This window comes from Camelus bactrianus, chromosome X, assembly GCF_048773025.1.
Source record: "Camelus bactrianus isolate YW-2024 breed Bactrian camel chromosome X, ASM4877302v1, whole genome shotgun sequence".
NCBI classification, from domain to species: domain Eukaryota; kingdom Metazoa; phylum Chordata; class Mammalia; order Artiodactyla; family Camelidae; genus Camelus; species Camelus bactrianus.
Genome location: NC_133575.1, coordinates 7,936,475 through 7,953,542, shown reverse-complemented (window position 1 = coordinate 7,953,542; position 17,068 = coordinate 7,936,475). Strand labels below are relative to the sequence as shown.

The 17,068-nt window shown below is 39.5% G+C and overlaps 1 protein-coding gene across 4 annotated transcripts in view; it reads left to right on the top strand.

The window, feature by feature from the left end:
- ARHGAP6 (Rho GTPase activating protein 6) overlaps positions 1–17,068 on the top strand; it is a 447,389-nt gene that overhangs the window by 396,471 nt on the left and 33,850 nt on the right. For all 4 annotated transcript variants that reach the window (XM_074359699.1, XM_074359701.1, XM_074359700.1 and 1 more), the window contains exons 5-9: positions 538–733; positions 6,050–6,105; positions 8,761–8,911; positions 9,948–10,096; positions 16,398–16,577. In XM_074359699.1, coding sequence (XP_074215800.1) covers positions 538–733; positions 6,050–6,105; positions 8,761–8,911; positions 9,948–10,096; positions 16,398–16,577 — 732 coding nt within the window. The remainder of the gene's footprint in view (positions 1–537; positions 734–6,049; positions 6,106–8,760; positions 8,912–9,947; positions 10,097–16,397; positions 16,578–17,068) is intronic.

Genomic DNA, 17,068 nt, shown 5'->3' with positions numbered 1-17,068 from the left:
TCCCTTCAACGGCTGCCTTCACTTCCCTTTCTCATATACTGCTGTCCCCTGGGACTATTACCCTAATAAAGTATGTTGTGTCAGTTCTAGGGGAAACCAAACTAAGACTGTTTATGGAATCCTCCTATTTAAAAATCTGCTTCCTAGAATCATAGTGGAGTTATTTTTTTATTCACAAGACTTCTCTGACTTTACCTCATTCATCAAGTATGTGATTTTTTCTTGTTTCAAGGAATGAAGTGGTTGGGTCAAAATATTTTAATTGTATGTTTGCCATCTCTTGTCTTCCATTTGGAAAAAGTTGTCTATTGCTGAAATTGTAACTCATTACCTTACCCCATATTGTGGAGGTTTCCTAACTTTTTCAAAAGGTGTTTGTTTTTTTCCTTTTACTATACAAAAAACACAATTAAACCAAACAGTATTATTTCAAGTATGATAAATAGTCATGGGCAAAAGTATTCATTGGATAGCATTGGGGGAAGCTGTTTTTGTTTCCTGTGTCTGCACTCTTCGTTCATGTCTGTTTTTTTGCAGGGTGCAATGTCAGTGGATTCTATCACCGATCTTGATGACAATCAGTCTCGACTGCTGGAAGCTTTACAACTCTCCTTGCCTGCTGAGGCTCCAAATAAAAAAGAAAAAGCCAGAGATAAGAAACTCAGTCTGAATCCTATTTACAGACAGGTCCCCAGGCTGGTGGACAGCTGCTGTCAACATCTAGAAAAACATGGTAAGTAGACTTGTCTGTCAGCTGTCAGGTACTAAAGACCTTCATTTATTCAAGCATTATTCATTTAAGCACCCAATCTCACCTCTGTGTTCATTTGATCAGGCTCTGGGCCAAAATTTCCTTTAACTTCAGTAGGGCTGAACAAGATCGTGTGTGGGGGGAAATCAGCTTGATAGTATTCAGACTCCCCAGCCCCAAAGAGTCCTCAGAAGTGAGCCTGGAGGCCAAATAGTTGAGGGGACGGCAAGATCTGTTGGGCTGGATCTATCCTCCAGGACTCGCTTCAAACAAAGCAGAGCCACTTTTATCTTTTTTATACATTGAGGTTACTCAAGGCTTCCTTTAAAAAAATTAAGAATCTAGCTTCTTAAAGAAAAAAAATTAGAAAACCATTCCTTAAGTGAATAGGAAATACATAGTTTGGGACAATAGGTTTCTATATTGCTGTTTGCATTTTTGTGGAAACATGTCTGCTTAAAATCTCTTCACAAAAACTCTTTCAGCAACTCAGTTCCACTTGATATGCTGACTTAAAAATAATGCACAGTTCTTTAAACTTTTTGCCAAACTTTAGACTCTTGGCTCCTCAAACTGCCATTTCTACAATCTGAATGTGTTTGCTGTATTGTTAGAATGCATTTTATGGACAGGAAGAGAGTTTATTCATTGCTTCTTTTTTCCAGTTTTATTGAGAAATAATTGACATACAGCACTGTAATTGCTTTTTTGCTACAAAAATAATATACTCATTGTAATAAAGAAAAAACCAGAAAAGCAAATTCTGAGGCTATCATATGGACATAACTGCTGTTAACATTCTCACTATTTCTTTCTAATAAAAGTAAGACTTTATACAAATTATTAAGGATCTATCCAGATCTCTTAATCAACTCATTATATATGGAAATCACTAGATAATATATGGGTAACAATAAGATTAATAAGTATCAAAACATTGTTTATACAAAAATTTAATATGCATATGTGTATGTGTGTGTATGTGTGTGTTTATCTGTCTCTTTTCCTTGGAAGGTAAACTGAAGGTCAAGAAAAATGTCTTAGTCATTTTGAATTCCCAATACTTCGTATCATGATAACTCAATGAAAATGTTCAATCATTATTACTTGAACAGAATTATTCTTAAAATAGCATAGGAAGAGTTCAGTACTATGAATATGTAAATTCAGCGTAAACTTTACTATGAGGTAGAAAAAGAGGCTCATACTTTTGTAATTATAAATATTCCCTATAAAGAATGTAGAGAGTAAACTGTAAGCATTTTAGAATTCTAAATGAGAAAATTTTATTCCACTCATGCAAAAATGCAGTGCCAGGTTGAGTAACTGCTTTGTGAAAGGAAACTTGGTATGTCTTTCTATTTTCTTTTTGAAAATAAACTTTCATGAATTATCATTTGTAAAATTGCATTTCAAGATTACTAAAAACAGAGCAGTTCACTTTTTTTGCCAGGGTTGGGGGAAATAGTTACAATGCAGTTTAAGACATAAAAGAAAGAAGATAACCTGCATGATCTTTCAAGGCCCTGATTCTGTTCCAAGTTTCCATGGCGTTTAGACCAAATGGCTCTGGAAAAATAAAAGACAGTTTCAAAATTCAAACAGATATGAATCTTGGGCACTTTAAAGCAATGAAAAAAGAGCAAACTTCAAAAACAATTCCTTCATAAGACTTTATTTGCCAGTTTTTGAAGTGGGTAGCAGAGAGTTTGATTCACTTTAGCCTTATAAACATTTGTCAAAGATCTTTTCATTCTGTCCCAAATTGTTCTTGGACAATTATCTTGACTCCATCTATATTCATGTCCACCACCCTTCCCCACTTTTACTTCACCCAAATGCTTTCTATACTCTTAGGCCAATCCTTAATTTCCCAGAAGCACACATTTCAAACAAAAACAAAACAGACAGTATAACAAAGAGTCAAACTCTATTATATTTCTGGGATGTAGGCTGACTTTAGGGTGGGGCCTCCTGATTACTCGAATTCCCTAAGCCTGGGTCTAGTTTCTGTTTCAGTTTCTGATGAAAAGGAGAGAAAGGTGATCATGTCCATTTCTGGGACAGGATATATAGCAAGGTCACATTTCTCTGCCAGATATATGCCCTTTTTGATGTACACCTGTTTTTAATCAGTGACTGTCTGAAGTCAAGGTTACTAAATGCCTAGACTGTATCTTGTCTTTGAGGAAAATGACTGTAAGACTTGTGTCAGAGAACGGCATTAGCTGTCTGAAGACTGTCATCTGCTCTACCTAAAATTAATTAATTATTTTTAAAACCTTAAAATAGAGTATAATTAATTGATACATAGTAATTACAGCAATCACTAGCTAGTTTTTTTTTAATCACAGTCACTTTTACTGAGTGGGAAAGTGCTATAATTGAGGAAACACTGTCATAGAAATGGACATTTCTGAACAGACTGGAGGAATTCAGCCAAAGGAATAGACCTACTTTATGTGACATCTCACTTATGTAGAAATTTCAGCTATTTGGAAACCATCAGACCAACAAAAAATAAACTCAGCCAAAATTAAAATTGCTAAGACTGAGATGAGGCCAAGATGGTGGAGTAGTAGGACGCTCGTAGCTCACCCCCTCCCACAGATACACCAAGACTCACATCCACGGACCCACTCAGCCAACCAGAGCACCTGCGGAACTCTGACAGAACATCGTCCTCTTGAAAAGACAAAGACGCCAAAAATCTGGTTTACAAGAAGACCATGGCCTGACCCACGTGGACAGCTGCAGGAACAAAGAACTCCTGCACCAAGAAGTTTACAACAACGAACCACACCCTCTCCCCTGTTTTTTGTATAAAAGGAGCCTGTATTCTGACTGGAGCAGGATGGTTCTCCAAGACATTAGTCTGCCATCCTCTCGGTCTTCGGCTTTCCGAATAAAGTCACTATTCCTTGCCCCCCCCCCAAAAATTGCTAAAACCTACCATTATATAAAAGTTTTCTGTTTTGCACAAAAAGACTCATTCGGCTCACTTAGGGCCTATATCACTATATATAACAGTAGATGCCAGATACAATTTTAAGAATTTTATATACATTCAGTAACTGAATCAGTGCACAACTTTTGAAGTGGATACTTCTTATGCTCATTTTTGTAGATGAATAAATAGAATTCTGTATTTGATTCTAATACCTTGATTTTCCTGTTTTCAAGCTCCCAGAGAGGTAGAAACAATAAATTAGGCTGAGGGTTGGACTCAGTTATGAGGGAGACAAGCTGATGGCAGCAACACGGAAGACAGACATCTTTTGAAAATAGATGCAAAGCAAAATTCCACCCAAGAGCAAATCACCAAGATGTACTCATGCAAATGAACAGTAACTAGCCTCTCAGCATGATTCTCTCAAATTATTCTGGAAATTCAGGATAACACTTATAAGATATAGAAGTGATAAATGGAGTATTTATGGATATTATCTTTTCTAACTGAAAAACTCTAGAAAATCAATTTTAAAAGTCTTATAGTTAATACACAATGTGGCAAGACCATTGTATAAATATACAAAAGGATATCCATGTCTTATATAAGAGCAATAATCAGTTATGTAATATAACAATAAAATAATTCATTTATATTCATATCAAAAATATAATATACCTGGAATATCTGTAATGAGAAGGAAGAAAGTTCTGTGAAGAAAACTGCAAAGCTTTACCAAGAGATATTAAAAAATTAAGAAACAAATTAAGGTGTCTACTTGGTTACTGGATTGAAAGAAATAATGTTATAAAGATCTAAATTCTTTCCAATTTAATTATATATTGGATGAGTCAGAACTCTTTCAGTGGCAAGAGAGAGGAACCCAGATAAAACTAGAGTAAGTGGAGGGGGAAGGTCTAGCTCAGTGGTAGAGCGCATGCTTAGCATGCACAAGGTCCTGGGTTCTATCCCCAGTACCTCCATTTAAATAAATAAGCCTAATTACCCCCCCCAAAAAAACCAAAAAAACTAGATTAAGCAAAGCACCCCCCCCCAGAAAATCCTGTTTACATACTGGAAGTCTGAATACTGTATCTAGATTCAGGCACAGGTGGATCCAGGATGTGAATGATGCCGTTGAGAGCACGAGTCTGTTTTCTGGCCTGTTTACTGTGTTGCGTGGTCTGTTTACTCAGACCAACTCTCTTCATTTGGCTACAGAACGGCCATTGGCAGCTGCAATTTGGCATCATCCTTATAACTGATTATCTCTAATGAAGAGAAGATGAGCCACCAATGAAACAATAAATGTAGACGGAGATCATCAGTGGCGATGACCGATGGCTTGCACAGGAAAAGCAGAGTCATTCAGACCTTCTGTGCCCCCTTAAGGAAGTGCATTATACATCTTATGAAGTATTCTTGCTACAAAATTCAAACCTGAATCAGAGAAAACTCTGGCTCTGTCTCTTTAGAGGAAATAAAAGGGAGAAAGGAACATATAAATGACACCACGGAGTGTCCACATCTAGACAGTGGGGAAATCTACAGTGAGAAATCAGTGCTATTTCTTCATCAAACCAATTACGGGGAAAAAATACAAACAGAGAGGGGCAAACATACACTTTAAGAGACTACAAGGCACACGAACATACCACAGTTTGTGAACCTTATGTGACTGTTGACTGGAAATTTAATGATATTAAGGAAATATTGTTGAAATTTCTAATGTGTATTAGGTATATTATTTGTTTTTCTTTTAAGAGACCTGATGTTTTAGAGCAGGGTTTGTCAACCTCTGCACAACTGACCTATTGAGCTGTATAACTCTTTTTTATGCGTTGGCTGTATAATCCTACTTCTAGGACATGATCTTAAGAAAATCAGAAATGGAAATTGAGACCTATATACAGAGTTGTTCATAATAGGGCTATTTATGGTAGCAAAACAAGTGCATGTGTGTTAGGGGGACCTATAGGCCATTCAGAGGAAAGTATGAAGTGAACTGTGGCACATTCATGCTATAGAGTAATTTGCATCCATTTTGAATGACATTTACAAGGATTTTTTACTAGCATAAAACTTCTTGTGGCATGAGATTGAGTAAAAGCAGCAGCATGTGCTCGCTCTCTGTATATATATATGATCATTATCATCATATATATCATCTCATACGTACATATACATGGATATAGATGGAAAAATAAGCATTAGTGCACACTGTCAAGTTACCGTTGCCCTGCATGTTGCAGTGTGGTGCTGGCTTATATTCTGTCTTATATCTATTTTGATTTCCTCCAGTTTCAAACCATAAAACAAGGCTGACAATTTTGTTTGCTTATTTGCAGGCCTCCAGACAGTGGGGATATTCCGAGTTGGAAGCTCAAAAAAGAGAGTGAGACAAGTAAGTGAAAAGTGAAGATTACATTGTACGTTTCACTTGACCATTACTTGAACAGCCTCATGCAAAGTTGAAGCTTATGCAAATTCATTTCTGAATATCTTTTCTGTACCCTCCCACCGATTATAGTATAATCGAGTCCCAAGAAATAAAAGGCAACAAGTCAGAAGCTCAGAAAGGTTGTGATAGAGTTAGGATCAAACAGTTAAAAGTGAAACCTCTGGACGTGTCAATGGCTTGTACAGCCAAACAAAACTAACTTATAAACATCTTACTGAACCTATAAAAGCAGGAGATTCAGAGAGTATCTGATCAGTAAGCAATAATAAATAGAAAACAATTGTATAGCACCCATTTTTACTAAAATGCACAATGAATAATGCCATTAACAGTCTCTTCTTTTAGAATGCTATGTTTACAGCTTTCCTTTAGCAAAAATAAATAATTCCTATTACTTTTCCATGGAACTATTGATCCCCAATTCATTTTCCATGTGGGAACTGTACCCCTCAGTTTCCTTCACCATTTTGCAGTTTTCTTGCAAAACAAGTTTGGTGTTAGAGCTTCAGGAATAGGCTTCTATGGTCAGGCTGATATCTGTGTTCATGATGGCTTCATAAAAGACAAACCACCCTTTGAGAAAAGAATTCATTTGTTGGCTTAAAGAAAATTAAAATGTTATTTTCCCTCTGTTGGTTCCAACAGAAAGAAGTAAGGAACCCAGCAACTCAAAAATGAAGCCAAATGAAAATAATTTTTAGTTGGATGAAGCCGAAGAAACACTATTTGTTCATATTATTGAAACTAACTGAAATAAATGCCTCCTCATATTGCTTTTTTTTTTTTTTTGTCAAGACAAAAGGGGCTTTTGAAAGAAGTATGTTTTCTGTTTGTTTGGTTGGCTGGTTTTTCTTTCTAATAGTCACACAAGAGACTATTGAACAATATTTAACATTTCACAATAGGACTTGTAGGAAGAAAGATAGCATAGTAACATTTCTTAGGCCTCTCACCTGTGCAGAATTGCAGAATATTTTCATAAGCATTATCTCATTGAACCTGCCCACCGGCTGTGAGAGAAGCCCCTTTCACCCACTTCTTCTGAGGCTTAGAGAGATTAAGGAATTTAATTCAAGATCGCACAATTTAGACCATGCTCTTTCCATGGTCCATTCTCTCTGGGAGTGTGTGTGTGTGTGTGTGTGTGTGTGTGTGTGTGTGTGTGTGTGCGTGCGCGCACGTACTCAAAAAAGAAACATGGTGTGTTTGAATGATCACAAGTAGGAGTGATGCCGATGGAAGCCTTGTTCGTCTAGCTACCGGATCCACAGTAATGACAAGTTGCCTGGAATTGATGAGCAATTCGGGACAGTAATGGGCATTCTCATCAGGTAAAGAGGTGGCTAGTGTCAGAAATTATTCCTCAGTTTTATCTGGATCCACCAAAGGAAAAACCTTTGCATGGAGACTTATATAGGATTCTCAAAAAAAAAATATATATATATATAATACATATATAATATATTTTATATATGTATTATATATATATAAATCAGTGATTAGATTTCAAGTATGAAATATGCTCTAACTCACCATTTTATCTTGTTATATCACTTCTTAGCACCCTATACTTTTTCTTCAGAACAATTGTCACAATTAATAAATAGTGAATATTAGAGCTAATTAATCATTTGTGGGATTGCCAGTTTATCACCTGTCTGTCAGCCTGGGAGCTGGAGAAGGGTAAGGATTGTGACTCTTTATTCATCATATTTTGAGGACCTATAGCAAGGCTGGGTACAGGCAGGAAGTGTGCAGTACATCTTTGCTGAATGAATGGATGAATGAATGACTGAGCAAATGAACACTTACAGAAGTTTATTGCATAGAGTGGATTCATGAAATCACATGGTTATTTTTACAGTAGAGAACAATACATAAGAGAAGTTGAGCTGTCTGAGGTGAAAGTAGGGTGTAGAGTCTTCACTGTCTTCTTCTTGCTCTTGTGTTTTCCTACAGTTATAAATGCTATAAATGCTAATATAATGATTAAGGCAGGGGATCTTCCTGGGAATTGTTCATAAGGCTACTTTGATTAATCTAAGGCAGATTTTATTTAGCTGTTGTCATCTTTCAAGCCTTAATCACAAATGGTTTATCAGGGGTTTTAATTTCATTGTTTATAGAAAAATCTCTTTGCTTTCTTGTTGAGCATTTCTGTAAGATGTCAGAATTCCAACGTGATAAATTTGCTAATGTGCAAAACTGCTATGTAATAGATTAATTCCTCCCTCCCACATTTATAGTTGACCTCACCCCTCAGCTCTTCCTCACAACCTTCTGCTTGCATCATTAACAGAAAACCCATAGATACTTTTATTTAATAACACAGTTAAATATATATATTTTATATATATTTATTAATGTAAATATGTTATATATAATATTAATATAATTAATATATATTAAATACATATATATATTCATGGCTGGGTTGCATAGACTCTGTAGATCAAGGTGACATATTGTTTGCTTCTCCTTCTTGGGATCTGGGTGAACTTAATACCAGATGCTGCATGTCACAGCACTTCTTTTGCTGGGCACCAAACATTGAGGTATGGTGTTATGAGACTGCCATTTGAACCATTGTCTTTCCAGCTACGTGAGGAATTTGACCGTGGGGTTGATGTCTCTCTGGAGGAGGAGCACAGCGTTCATGATGTGGCGGCCTTGTTGAAGGAGTTCCTGAGGGACATGCCAGACCCCCTTCTCACCAGGGAGCTGTACACAGCTTTCATCAATACTCTCTGTGCGTAATCCAGCCATTTGCAGGAATGTGTCCCTGGATTGCTGGGATGTCCAACTCACTCATCAAAACCTAGTGCATGTGTTGCCTGATAACTTTTTTTGCCCTTATTTGTTGGTCTCTAATGAGTGGGCTATTTGGGGAATTTTCTGAGATTTACTCTGGGGAGAATTAGCCAGAAGAAAGTTGCAGTAAAACAAATGGAAGTAGCCAAGAGAATCTGGGATGCTTTCAAATGACTCTAGGGCAATAGAGAGTGTGCTATAAATTGATGCCTTGGAGTAACAGAGAGCGTTCATGCTGGGTCTGTGCCTAAAAATGAGTTTGCATTTCTGGAACCCAGAGTGAGAAAAGGGGGGTAGGAAACATTCCAGGGGAAGCAGGGTGGCATAGCCCAGTGCCAGGACTTTCAGTGTGGCTGCTTCAGGGCTATAAGCACAGATCCCACGGAGGAGAAAAGGAGGGCAAGGGGGAGGAGGAACAGGCCAGAGATGTTTCCGCCTCCATGTATTTCTTCCTCCAGGCTGCAATTAAAATAGGATCACAAAAGAGAGAGAAGATACTGTCATTGTGTTGTGTCTTGGTTACTGCCAACAAAAAAAGTCTACCGCTTGTAGACTGCTCAACAGAAAAGGACCTCGAATCTGTTATCAACTCAGATTTTAGAACATTCACCAATTCTCAGTCATTATTAGCAAATAGTTACCAACCATGAAAGACTATAACCCATAAAATATGTGATGATTTAGACCAAGGAAAGCGGGCAGAAGAAAGTAAGAGGAATTAAGTTAGCTTTCTAACCTGGATTGTCAAGATTGCTCTAGGTGTTACATTTCCCCGGGTCTAATTTATCTTTATATCCTTTAGAACCTTACTGTTACATAGCTAAACCGACAGGAGAGTGGGTGAAGGAATAAAATGTGACTTGTCTTGCTAATGCCTTTCTGAAGACAGCTGAGAGGGGGCCTGGGACTCTGGGTCTGAGTGGTGTGAGTTCCCCCTTTTACTTACTCCAAGCGCCTCTTTCTGCCTTCCCTAGTGCTGGAGCCAGAGGAACAGCTGAGCACCTTGCAGCTCCTCATCTACCTTCTACCTCCCTGCAACTGCGACACGCTCCACCGCCTGCTGCAGTTCCTCTCCATCGTGGCCAGGCATGCCGAGGACGACGTCAGCAAAGACGGGCAGGAGGTGCGTGCCCCGCCACTGCCAACCGTGCTCTGACTCTTCCTTTTCCCCGTCTTAAAAGGGAGAGCAAAAACTGACACACATGGATGTCTGTGCAGAACAGAAACAGGCTCACAGACAGAGAAAACCAGCTAGCGGTTACCAGAGGGGAAAGGGCTGGGGGTGGGTGATGAATTAGAGGCATGGGATTAACAGACGCAAACTACTATACATAAACTAGATAAGCAAGGAGACACCACATAGCACAGGGACTTATACCCAGTATCTTGTAATAACCTCTAATGGAATATAATCTGCAAAAAATACTGAATCACTGTGCTATACACCTGAAATTAACACAACATTGTAAATCAATTGTACTTCAGTTTTTTAAAAAAGGGAGAGCTACCAATTTGGTCAGATGTTTCACCTGGAGCAAATGAAGCCTCCCTTTTTTCCTGACCTATCTGTCTCTGCAGGAAGAGAACTAAAAGCAGGGTTTTCTCCAGAAGAACAGTTCCTAAGGGCACATAGGCCATCGACCTCCTTGTATGTTTCAAAAAGGTTTCCAAATGAGGCTGTCATTTTCCACAATGATGCTTTACTCAAGATCCTGAATTTGCACTTGTGTGAAGAAGACAGTGAGCTACAGGGATGCTTACAGTCATGAAAAAATGGGGCAATGAATATGGGAGGAGATTGCTGTAAATCAATTGATCTGCTGCTTTAACTTGAAGCTCAAATATGATGTCATCTTTTCATCCTCCCAGTTTGTTCCTGGAGTGCCCACCTGCCCTATGGTTAGAAGTCTAGTATCTTCCTTTTGAAGGGTCCTTTCTTTTGTTAAGCCGTAGCCCCAAAATAGGGACCAGCTCAGTGCAATGCAGGATGGATCCTGCTTCAAAACCAGGTGCAGAGAGAATGGAAAAGTCTGATCTAATAACCATTGTCATGCATCTCAATGCCACGTGGTGTCCACTGCTAAAGACAGGTCTGCACAGTCCTATGGACCCTTTTGGGATGTTCTTGTTGTACTTGGAACCCCTCATCTGAGGCCTTAGGCTCTGGTTCTCTTTGGTCACAACCATATGCTTCAAGGTATTTTTCAGTTTCAGCCTTGGACAAAGGAGATGCTGCTCAATTTTAAGTGGCCTATTAGCAAGCAACCTATTTAATCTTCTCCTTAGCAAGAGACTTGTTTCCCTTTTTTTGATACTATGCAGTCATACTTCTCCTTCACCTTGGATTCCCCAGGGGATCTCAGACTGTTTAATGTGCTAACATGCATTGTAAATCAACAAGAAGGAGCCAAGGGCCAGCTTACCCCAGAAACTTTCATGTTATGTCCTGTTAAGTAGAACTCAGCTGTGTTATGGATTCATTTCTGTGTTTGTCAGATTTGTTTCCCAAAGGCCATGGTCATATGTAATTTTTCTCACTTTAATCCAGAAAGGCAATTCTGCATTTCTTATCGTCATCCTCCCTATCAGTGTGAAAATGGAACTTTCCTGAGTTAGCCATTTCTCTCTATAGTAGTTATTAGTGGAACCTCTGCTGGCTTCAGGTTTCATAACATGGCACTGACACCTTATTTCAGCAGACACGGCTCTTCCATGGATATCCTATAATTCTCGTAATTGTTAAGTAGTCATATTACCCGTCTGGGTGTCAGCCTTCATTGACTACAGATATAAGAGAAGGTGTAGAGTCATCTGCCTAATCATTGGGTGAAGCCTAGTTATGTCAATTACTTCCCTGATGTTGCTTAAGTACTATGTGAGAAGAAAGTCAGGTCTTAGGTGATTAAGAAGGCAATGAGGAAAGCAAAATGTCCAGCTGGACTCACTTGTGCCTTTTTAGAATCATTTTTCAGACATTCTTTCAGTCCAAATGCTAAACAAGACTGCATTGCCTATGGCAAAGAGGAGAAAATATTCTTGGATAGGTGCCAATGGAACTTAGCAAGCTAGGACACTAGCTGCCACTTATGTATCTCCTACCATGTGCCAGCTATGTGCTAGGGGCTATAAATATGTATTATACATATTATACATATATATACGAGATATGCTCACAGTTTCCCAACCTCCATATGACTGACACTTGGAACCAAGTAATTTTGTATTGTGGCGGTTGACCTGTGCATTGTGGGATACTTAGCAGCATCCCTGGCCTCTGCTCACTTGATGCTAGTAGCAGCTCCCCCCGACCTACCCCAGTTGTGACCGCCAAAAGTGTCTTTAAGCGTTGCCAGGTTTCCTCTGGGGAGGGGGAAGGGGTGCAAAATCACCCCTGGTTGAAAACACGTGGTAGCTTTTATAACTCACTGGTCATGTGTTCTTGGAAAAATCAATTAACCTAACTCTGAGTTTCTTTATCTAAACTTTGGAGATAAAAATTACTCAACTGGTACTGCACAATCATTCAGAAAACTAGTTTATTACAAGAAATATAAAAATATTCTGGTAATGGCAGTTGTACAGGAAAGCAAGAAATTACAAAGGTGTTTAGTCACTCTTGACCTAGACCTTGAATTTAAATGAAGGACTAGTAACCAAAAATTGAAGCCACAGGGGAAATATGTGGAGAGCATTGCTTCCATGAAATGGTTAGAACTTACCGGAAAACAAGTAGCCCACACAACCATCTTGGGCTGGAGTTAAGGCTGCAGAGTGGGAACGTACTGGTGAGGTATGAGGGGAAACTGGGTTATGTTCATAGAATACTGAATGCCTTTGTAAGGAGTAGGTGGTTGATTCTTTTAAGCCAAGTATCTCTGGAAGGATTCAACTAAGGTGATATAATCCATGTTGTAGGTTGTTAGAGACAGGGAGAGAGTGAGTTAGAAAGGTTTTGTGTGATTGGCAGTATGGAAAACAGCAGTTCACATGATAAATGTTTCCATATAAGAATGGCCTTGGTATTTGAATCACGTGTGTTCCGAGCGCCTACTCTTTGTTCCTCCAAACCAGTGAACGTTGTTCAGGAATGTTCTAATTACTGTTCCCAGGATACTGTGGCATCTAGGAGGTTGAGGGAGTGAAAACACAAGGCAAATACAGAATTGGAGAATGCAGAACAGAGTCACTGCAGAAGCAGTGGTGAACTTGGGCCAGAAAGGTTAGGAATGACTTCGTGGAGGAGACTGAATTTAAACTACACATCCAAGGATGTGTAGGGATTCAGTAAATGAGCCACATGGGCATGATGTAGGGATGGAGTTAGCTGAAAACCCCTTCTGGCAGAAGGGAAGAATGGAAACAGAGGCGTTAGATACAGGTTCTTTGTTCAATATTTTGTAAGTTGGTTTGACCTGAGCAGGTAGAGAGTACAGAATAGGCAGCCTGGAGTGAGACAAACAAATCCAGTTGTAAAATACGGTCAAAAAACAAAGCATTTTCCAACTTTTTCTCTTACCTATTTGTTAGTTTGTGCTAGATGTGTTATCTGTGTGTTGAGTGGTTATTATGGGTTGCAACATGGAAGAAAACTAAACTAGAGCATCAAGGAGCTTGGAGGCTCACCCAGGCTCTGTGAGCACCTTGCTTCACATCGTTGTTTTTATAAAATAGAGGAAGAGGAAGGGAAACAGAGCTGGGGCTAGGGGGAGGGCTGAGCTTCCTCCTCTGCAAAGTGAACATAATATTTCTTTTCTAATAGGTGCTTAAATATCAATGCATCACCAACTAATGGGATCTTAAAGATGTCTAAAAAAGGAGCATGAGAAAAATTGGGGGAAAAGCAGTGGTATTTTATCAAATTGTGGTGTTTTGCTATCTTGTGCTTGTTTTGTTTTATTCCATTTTGTTTAGTGTGCTCTTTGCTTTGCTCCTTAGGGGAAAAGAGAAATTCCCAAATGTGAGAAAGATTTTATTTCTTCTAGAAAGAATATTGCAGGAGCATAATTGAAAGCTCTTGAGCAGTGGTTTTTCAGGTTGTCTAAGAGCCCCCTGGCCTGGCATGGAGAATGTGGTGTGAACGTATATTTTTTTTTGGTGAGAGAGTCCACTGCCGACCTCTAGCTCTTTAAAGAGTCTGTGAGGCAAAAAAGAAGTTACAAATCACCAACACAGGGCTGGGATGACTGATCTTTGATGAGGTGCATGCCTCTAGAAATGGGAGTTTGGCTTTGGAACTGTAGCAGGTCCGATGCCTCGCTGTCCTCACCCCGGTCCCGGCCCGGCATTGGAGCCAGTTTTCCCACATCCCCACTATGCGGGCTCTGCCAGCAAGAGTGAGTGTCAGGGAGGCTGCCTGGAGCCCTGAGGCTGGGCCTCCAGCTTTGCTTCTCAGCGCCACCACCTCCTGGCTCCGGGCTCTGGGCATCACTTCCCTTATCTGTAAAATAAGGACAACAGCAACAGTGGCTTCGTAAGTGTATGGTGAGGAGGAACTGAAACAGCCTTTGGAAAGCCCTAGCCCAGTGACTGTACGTACTAAACTTTTAATAAATGTGAGCTATTCACATTAGGCTTAGAAATGATCTAGGATGCTTATTTAGTAGAGATAAATGTTTTCCTTGAATTGGCTGAAAACGAAATAATGGATCAACCCCAAGTACAGATTATATTACCCAGTCATATAGATATAGTCATATAGACATAGATATAGACATGGATATAGACATGGATGATGGTGAGCAAGGGTGGAAGCCATCTATGAGCAAGTCTCCTTTCCAGTTTAAAAAATGGTATAGCAAAGCCAAAACAAAACAAAAAAAGCATTAACAAGACACAGCAGCATGGTCTGCAGCTGGGATCTCTGTGCAGCTTTGTAGAGAGATTGTATTGCATTCCCAGAATAGCAACAGGAGAAGGAGGGCGGAAGCAGAGTTCCGGATGGTCCTTGTGCTAAACATTCTTTTAAAAGAAAACAAAATCTTCTATTTGATCATGTTTTTTTAAAATGAGAAATACCTGATATTACTTTAAGAAGGGAGAGCGAAGCACTCCAAATGCCTCTGAGTTCTAAAGGGATGCATTTTAAAATGATGCATATTTGATTTTTATCCTTAACCATGAATTTCCAGGAAGAGAAGTGAAAAATAACATGAAAACTTGCCACGTTTTATATCAGTGATATAAAACAAAGGGAAAAAATAATTGAACAGTCAAACATAAAGGTCATTTTCTTGAAAATTCCCCATATTTACCACGTGAAATCATTTCACTCAGCAGCAAACCTGAAAACAGCCTCACCTTCTAAAAATAACATATCCCGTGTGCCACTCTGGTATTGCACAGCCGGGCAGCCACCTGCTCAGGGCTCCACAGGACAAAGCTGGGACTCAGGAGGCTTTGTCTCAGCCGCCAATGAGGGATTGATTTTATGCTTGAATCTTATGGTGTACACCCAGGTGCCTCTCAAAGGCTGTGCAGGTCTTCCTAGGCAAAGGGTCCCCACCAGACAGCCATGGGCCTCATACCTACCTGGGCATTCCAAGATTTTCAACTAATTTCAACAAGAGAAATAAAAATTTGCCTGGACCAGTGATTCTCAACCCAGGGATAGTTATGCCCAACAGGGGACACGTGCAAACATTCTCCCTTGGCCCTTCCCTGCCTTTTCCTGCAGAGCCCTCTGCCACCCTGAGCTTCCTGGGTGCCTGGGAGTGTTTTACATGCTTCTGCCTTAGCATCTGGTGCTCTGACCACTGTGAAATTGCCCCTCTGCTTCTCAGCCCAGCAAACTCTGTTCTTCCTTTAAAGTTTTATGCAAATATTGCCATCTCTTTGGAGTGTCTCTGCAGCCTCCAGAGTTAATAGTTTCATACTTTGTACTCACTACTTATAATTGATAAGTTTATTTCCCCTCTAGATTATGACCCTTTTAATATAGGGACGGTGTTGTGATCATTGCTGGAAAAACTCTAAAGTAATGAGAATCCATGAAAAATGCCTGGCCCGCAGTGGGTCCTGAGTGGCTGGATTAATATAGGGATGATGGAGTGATGGTTGAAGGGATAGATGGAGGGAGGGATAGATGGATGGATGGATAGTTGGTTGGATGGAAGGATGAATGGATGGATGGGCATCAATATTTTTAAAGAGCAGACAGGATAGAATTTTCTATAGTACCAGCCTCACAATAAATAATGGTTATAAAATTTTACTCAATATGATATTGAGATGACCACTGAGCTATGAACTTCAATCCAAGATATGAAGCAAAAGGAAAATGACGATGCCCTTCATGGATTCTGACAGAGATGATGTAGGCCTTGCAGAATGAAAAAGGAAAGGGAAAAGAGCCTATTGATTACTGAACCACCTAGCAATTTGAAAAGCACAAATAACAGCAATCCTTGTATTCTCTGCTTCTATAGGTCACTGGGAACAAAATGACATCTCTAAACTTGGCCACCATATTTGGACCCAACCTGCTGCACAAGCAGAAGTCATCAGACAAAGAATTCTCGGTCCAGAGTTCAGCCCGGGCTGAAGAGAGCACAGCCATCATTGCTGTGGTGCAGAAAATGATTGAAAATTATGAAGCCCTATTCATGGTAGGTGGCCCTTCTTTAGCAGAACATCTCACTAAACTGCCTATTAATTGCCCTTTGGTGGCATAATGAAATTTAGGCACACCACCTTCTGGTCCATAGCACTGGTCATTGACTGAATTCATTGGAAGCCAGGCAGTTTCAATAGGAATAGAAATTTACATACCTATGATGTCACTCTAAGTTTGTGATTCCACGTTTTAACAAACATATCCAAATGATAAATTTCATTTTGCTGTCCCCTAAACAATGGTCATGTTTTAGAGTCATTTATTTATTTATAAAGCAGTGTCCTTATCCAACAAAATTGCTAAAACCCTTCTTTTTGGAAATTATATGTGGCCCTCCTGAATTCATGTATTTGTAACCATCCTCAGCAATGGGACCTCCTCCAGGGTCAATCTGGACATTTTACTTCCTGCATGAAGCTTTATCTATCTTTCCTGTGTCCTTCTCATGTCACTTTCCCTGTCACTTCTCTTTGCCTTCAACCC